Source organism: Crocodylus porosus, unplaced genomic scaffold (genome assembly GCF_001723895.1).
Source record: "Crocodylus porosus isolate Cpor-Errol unplaced genomic scaffold, CroPor_comp1, whole genome shotgun sequence".
NCBI classification, from domain to species: domain Eukaryota; kingdom Metazoa; phylum Chordata; order Crocodylia; family Crocodylidae; genus Crocodylus; species Crocodylus porosus.
The window spans coordinates 56,615,911-56,622,817 of record NW_017728886.1 but is presented as its reverse complement, the minus strand read 5'-3'; the positions used below and the strand labels follow the sequence as shown (position 1 = coordinate 56,622,817).

Genomic DNA, 6,907 nt, shown 5'->3' with positions numbered 1-6,907 from the left:
CAGTCATGGGACGAATCCCACCACGTTTCTGTTAGCCCTATGACATCTGGGTTTGAACTAGCTATTCTGAGGGCGAGTTCCTCCGTTTATGTTGCTGCCACCAGATAATTTCTCTTGCCCTGCTTGACTATGCTTAAGTTTAAATGTTTGTTTTTATTGGTTTAGATTTAACTGCATGTTTCACATGGCTCTTGCAACAGATCACACAGCCTCTAAGTTAGTGTGCACAGCCATCCCTTCCTGGTACTTGTTTTTTAGGAGTAAGTTTAAAGAATAAAATGCAATCTTAGACCTTCTGTCCCAGTTCTCTGGCTTGGACATTCCATTTCTTTACCTTTGAGTTGGAGTTCCTTGGGCCAGCCTTATACCTTGAGACAAGCAACCTTAACCCAGAATCTTAATGCTATAAGGTTCTTAGTCACCCAAGTGTATACAGTTCTGGAACAGAAGGGTCCCCTTTCCTGTTGTACCCCTTTTTTGTTGGAGACATGAATTTAAGCTGATTTTGAGGAAGTTATCCTTAGCACTTCGTTTTGCAAGGCAAAGAATCAAGCAGACAGAAGCGTGTGTTTCTGCAGATCTGAGCACCTTAGAAGACTGGTTAGTCGGCATTAGTCATCAATATTTCATAGATTCATAGCCATTATGGCTGGAAGGGACCTTGTAAGGTCTTTGGGTTCAGACCCTTGCCCAAAGGGCAGGAAGTCAGCTAGGGTCAAAAGGATCCCAGGAAGATAAATGCCCAAATGTTTCTTGAAAGAGTCCAGAGCAGGTGTTTGCACCACCTCTGGGGGAGTTTGTTCTAGGCCTTGGGGACTTGGACAGTAAAGAAGTTTTTCCTTATGTGTAGCTTAAAAAGGTCTTGCAGGTGTTTGTGATCTTTGGACCTTGTCATCCCTTCTGGTGCTCTGGTGAACAGGTGTTCCCCCAGATCTTTGTGCACACCCCTTATGTACTTATAGGCTGCCACCAAATCACCCCTGATCCTACACTTCTCCAGGCTGAAAAGTTGCATAGCTTGCAGCCTCTCTTCATAAGGCCTGTTCTCATGCCCTCTGATCATGCATCTGGCTCTCCTCTGGACTCTTTCAAGCTTCTCCACATCCTTCCTAAATTGCGCAGCCCAGAATTGGATGCAGTACTCCAGCTGTGGCCTCACCAAGGCCGAGTAGAGCGGGAGGATGACATCATGGGTCTTACTCGAGATGCACTGGTAGAATGTTGCTGAAATAAAATATAGCCCTGTAAAATGCGTTGCTGGACATATGGTATTGCTTTCTGTTTAAAGGCAGTAGGAAGAAGACTTATAGGCTTGGTACTGAGTTTCCTCTAATAACTATCCCTATGTGCCTTTTTCTTTTCTTCAGGATTGGATCTGTCCTCCTTGTCGCGGTGTGTGTAATTGCAGTTACTGCCGTAAGCGTGATGGCCGCTGTGCCACAGGAATGCTCATCCACTTGGCAAAATTTTATGGCTATGACAATGTTAAAGAATATCTTGAAAGGTAAGAGGAATGTTGTGGCTGCTGTAGAGCTGAGCTACACTTCAGTGTGCTGCATGAGCTTTAATTAGGGTATCTCAGAACATCCTCTCTGTCATTTCAGCTAGTGGACTTCATTCACCTCTCATATTGAATCAAGTCAATCAGAAGTCAAAGTAAATAGTTAACTTAAGTATCTCATTTTAAGATAATTGTATAGAGAAGGCATAGGTAGTTTTTACCTTAGTGTAGCTGGGGAAGATCACTAGTCATTACTGTGTGCAGCTTAAACCAAATTCAAAATCAGTCACAGGAATTTGAAACTCACTAAACCTTAAAAGCAGTGATTGTTTCAAAATGTGGAAGATATTGGACCTATAGAGATTGATGGAAAAACTTTTGAAGCCAGTCACATTCACTGGGCAAACAAATAATACAACTTAAAAACAGCCACTGTTTTATATTGAAAAAAGTAGCTTTTTGTCAGATGTTTGCTTTTGTTAAATGGACTCCGAAAACAGTTGTTAGTGACCATTTGAAATAGAAGCTTCTGGGTTAAGGAAGAAGTCTTAGATCCTCCTAAGATATAATGTTTTTTCCATCTTTTTCCCAGTTTACAGAAACAACTTGCTGAAGATGAATGAGGATGCTGAACATAGCTGCCTGACCTGGATAACTTGTAGACAGATATTTACGTCAAAATAATTAGTTCAAGGTTTAAAAATTTATACAAGATAGAATTGTAGAATATAGCATAACATTTCTGTTAGGATTTTTTTATTGATTGATCTTAATCAAAGATCTCTCCAAAAATATCTTGGTTAAAGGAATTTACGTAAAATACATTATTTTTGTGCATAAACACCTGTATCTAAAGTGGAACAGTGCTCTTAAAACATGGATGGGTGGTTCTGCAGTATTTCTGAAAACATAATAGTAGGGAACTGTGTAAACCTAAAGAGTTTTACGAATTTGGATCTTAATATTATTTTGGTCAAAGCAGTATTTTTTATTTATATGAAATCATTGTTAACTCCAGTGTGCATGGGGTATGCTTATATAATCTATCCAAGGACACACAAGGGTTCTCCCCCCACCAGTGACCTGACAACAAGTATAAGTTTTCTGAAGCTTTCCCCACTGGGCATGAGCAAATCCAGTAATTTCATGCTTAGTCATTCAGTTTGTGGGCAAGCATGGGGTTCAGCTTTGTAAAAAAGGTATCCGTTTCCTTAGTTTCAATGCAGTTCCATCAGCTTTGGCTGGAATGAACATGCATCCTTCCACTGAAATATTTTTTTTAATGCAAAGGGTACAAACTGACAAACCCATCATGGTAAAAGACAGAGATTGCAGGGCTTTGGTATGATGCTTGCCAATTACAGGTTTTTTTTATATGATGCACCTGCTTTCTGAGCCAGCTGCTTTAGAACAATATTACAGTTTAATTTTACATTGCAAAGTTTTTAATCTTTTATAATAACTGTTTTTGGATACTGTTTTGATATGTATGAGACGGCATACCTGCTTAGGTAAGAGCAGGCTTTTCAGACAACATTGTTTAAAAATGCTTTTATTGCAATCTTGGATTTATGTTAAAATTTGTGTAAGATACTGTATTTTTTCTATGTAGAGAAAATAAAGAATTATCCAGAGAGGAACGCTGAGAGTTAAAACTGTGCTGAGAGTTTTGAGGCTTGATAATGTAACACAGCTAACCTATACATGTGGGGAATAATGTCAGTCAACACACGTCAATCTATTAGGTGAAGAAACATGCACACATGATATAGAAGGGGGTTGTCATATAATATGCTGTACAGCATGGTGCGATATGTAGGATGTACTATAAACATAGTGAGATGAACGTGATATCTGTCTGAAAGTAAGGTTGTAAGAACAGCTGTTACCAGAGGCTCAGTACTAAACTGCCAAGAGTAAGGCTACTCCTGCCAACACCCACTTGGCTGACTTTTCTTTGCTCCTCAGGTTAAATGTCCAAACATATGTGGAGCCTCGGTTTTTAGTTTTATATATGGGACATTCGTATATGTTTCTGGTTTCCTGTTGATCCATTGGTCTAGCTCTTACAAAGATGACTGGCATTGCTGGAGTCAGATCCTTGAGCTGGGCTTCAGCTATGACCCCTGACTGGGTATCCCATCTGGCTCCTGTAACAAAATATGCCCAAACAGTTTAGCAACATACAATGTACACAACTAGTAGTAGATTGCTATATCCTCAGGAGTACCAAAAACAAAGCTAAGATAGGCGAAGTTCAGGTTGTAGGCCAGGTGCGACCCAATGCATCCTACCATGCAGCTAAAGGCGGGATGTGTTAACAATGGTGGTATCTATGGCACAAGGCAGCAACAGTGCTGAGACATGCCATGCCTACAGTACATGCTGTGTAGGAGCTAGAGTAAGCAGAAGTGGTGGGACATGTCTTAGCACTTCTCTGTGTGCTATGTCTTGAGCCTTCCTATTGACATACAAGATAGAATGCTGTGTTTTGGACCTGTCCTTCCAGTTGCACAGCTTTTAATAGATGAAGTGGCTGTTCTTTAGTGCGCTTAACTGAAATTTGGTGCTGTAATGTGGCCTTTGGTGCTGTAAGTGTAGACTTCTGACACTAGCAAGGTGTGAGGCGTTATGCCAGTTTGTAGCAAGTGCAACTTTTGCGGGAGCCATAGAATTAAAGCATAGTGAGAGGCTTTGTCTTCACAGCCCAAAAGGTATGCATTTATGGAGCAAGACAACTTAACTACAGCTTATTATCTCTGTAGTACTGTAGTGGAGACAAAGCTTAGGAACCTTCCACCTGGTTTAAACTCAATTAGCTACAATCAGAGAACACCTGCTGTGGCAGGTGTTTAGAACAGAAAGGCCAGATTCATGCCTCGTGCTGAGAAGTCTCAGATAGGATAGACCTCAATGGGTGGTGAACATGCTCATCAGCACAGAAGCTTAGGTCCTAAAAGCAGTGAAATAGGTGTAATATGTCAAATGTACAGACCCTTAACATCCTTCTAAAAAAACTTAGCAGCACTGTTTCTTGGTGTGTGCACAAAGCACCTGTAGAGTTTGAGTCCTTTTACCAGGGTGAAGGTCTGTATTAGAATCTCTTCATCTAAGGGCTTCTCATTTAATCACACAGTCCATTTGCCCAGGAAGCACATCAACACTGTGAGTTCTGATTAGTGTTGTACAGCTAAATGGCAGCTTTTTAGCTGCATAAATGCCACTGAGGGCCAAAAAAAAGTGGAGGCCAAAAATAGCTGAGTGGGTAACTAGAAACCTGCTATTTAGCCACACAAAGGATTAGCATTGTACAGCTAAATAGCAGCTTTTTAGCTGCATAAATGCCACTGACAGGTAGTTTTATTACTGCTGCAGTGTTGGTGCATGAAAGTGCACATGTAGATGGGGCACAGTGGGTTGTATACAGTTGGGTATGTATGTAACTATGTACATGGATCTGTATTTGCCCATGTCTAAGACATGCCTGGAAAATGGTAGGGGGGCAGCTTTTTGGTCTACAGCATGTACTTTTCCAGGACTTGCACTTAACTGTATATGTGCCTGGCCAGTGCACAGCTTTACAGCACATGTTCCATTTGAACGCACAAGCTTATGTGAGGGCCAAAAAATAGCCAAGTGGATAACTAGAAGCCTCCTATTTAGCCACACAAAGGAAACTAGACTTCCATCCTATATTACTGTAACTGTTACCTTGGCTTCTGATTAATGCTACTACTTATCCTTTCTCAACCCATCCAAATTACCTTATTTTTATATGTGGAGGTTCAGTGTCTTAGGCACAGACAGTGGTTGATGCACTCTATCTACCACTGAGCCAGCATTAAGGTCTGCCAAATCTAAAATTATTTAAAAGTCTGCTGTAATGCTGGCTCTAATTACCTAGGAGTCTGTTCTTTTCATGGGGGTGCAGAGTAGAGTTATTCATCCAATTTAGGGCACTTGAAGTAGCTCCTCAAATAACTGAAATATTCAGTTAGCCTCTTCCTTGGATCCCTTCAGTGTATTTTCACAAACTGCTACTACCACCAGTTATGTATCCACCTTGCAGTACTTTCACCTAGTCTCTATTTCCTTAGTTTATTAATGAGACGGTTGGAAGACTAATACTGCCTTGATAAAATCAAAGTCTGTCACATCCACTGCTCTCTCATCACCGGTCATAAAGGAAACTCAGGTTGGTCAGGCGTGACTTGCTCTTGGTGAATGCATGCTGGCTGCTCCTGATCACCTTGCTGCCTCAAACTAGATTCCTTATGGACCTTCTCCATGATCTTTCAAGGTATTGAGGTCAGACAGACTGGTCTGCAAGTCTGTGGATCCTCCTTCTTACCTTTCTTAAAGATGGGCACTATTATTACCCTTTTCCAGTCATCTGGGACTTTACCAGACATCCAGTTTCTCCAGGAGGGTAACTAATGGCTCTGATATCAAGCAACTTAAGAACAGGCTTCTTACCCTCCATAAAAAGTCCACAAATATATGCTCCTTCTCTTGGTGTGTGGCCATAATCATCTTTGTTCTTTTTGGTAACATCGACAGTAAGGCACATCTTATCCAAAGGCCAGTTGTTCTTGCGTGCCATGCTCTGCAAAACAGCTGAAATTTTTTTTTCTGATTAATTCACTGCAGGCAATAGTCATTTTAATATTATTCTTCTCAGGTATGTCATAGCCAAAAGGCACATGGATCATACCTTTCAGTCATTTCATTGAAACAAATGAATCACAAGAAATCCATTGGAAAAACCGCATTTGAACTTTTTTTAAAAACGAAGGCAGTGTGGTCTAGATCAGGGATGGGCAACCCCCAGCATGGGTGCCACAGAGCATTTTGCTTGGCATGCAGACAGCAGGGGAGGAGCCAGGGCTGCACTGCCACAACAAGGATTGGGCTCCCCCTCCATTCACTCTAGCATGCCAACATCTTATAAGTTGAGGTTGCAGGCATTTTTGGCACTGCCTAAAAATGTTGCCTACCCCTGGTCTAGACAAACTTGTTTCTTTTCTTACACTAGTGACAATATTTTACAAAGTAACAGATGTGAGGCAAAATAGTACATTAAGGAAGGAATCTGCAGGTTAAAACACCTGGAATAGGAAACTTAGGAATAAATGAGCAGTTCAAATTTAAGACTTCTTTTTTCTTTTAGCAGATGTACATTTCTAAATATAGTATTTCTTTCATATCTTCTGTAACAAGAGACAGAAAAAGGCTGTTTAATAATTTTCCTCCACTTCCAAGTTTCAGTCTTTAGATGCCTCACTGTGTGAGAGAGTGCTTATGCTAAGCAAGGCCTAGCATTAAAAAAATTGCACTAAAACTCCCAGAATGCTTCAAGGAGGTTGAGGAGTCAGCGATTGACATTCTGGTAATCACTTTCTGACC

General features: G+C 40.8%; 2 protein-coding genes across 2 annotated transcripts in view; one reads left to right on the top strand and one right to left on the bottom strand.

Annotated features, from left to right (window-relative positions):
- The window catches only part of CDCA7L (cell division cycle associated 7 like), a 22,055-nt gene extending 18,896 nt beyond the window's left edge, over positions 1 to 3,159 (top strand). Inside the window, exons 9-10 of the mRNA XM_019531998.1 lie at positions 1,368 to 1,504; positions 2,094 to 3,159. Coding sequence (XP_019387543.1) covers positions 1,368 to 1,504; positions 2,094 to 2,124 — 168 coding nt within the window. The 3' untranslated portion in view covers positions 2,125 to 3,159. The remainder of the gene's footprint in view (positions 1 to 1,367; positions 1,505 to 2,093) is intronic.
- The window catches only part of DNAH11 (dynein axonemal heavy chain 11), a 270,897-nt gene continuing 266,456 nt past the window's right edge, over positions 2,467 to 6,907 (bottom strand). The window contains exons 81-82 of the mRNA XM_019534456.1: positions 5,978 to 6,118; positions 2,467 to 3,651 (exon numbers count right to left, since the gene is read on the bottom strand). Coding sequence (XP_019390001.1) covers positions 3,404 to 3,651; positions 5,978 to 6,118 — 389 coding nt within the window. The 3' untranslated portion in view covers positions 2,467 to 3,403. The remainder of the gene's footprint in view (positions 3,652 to 5,977; positions 6,119 to 6,907) is intronic.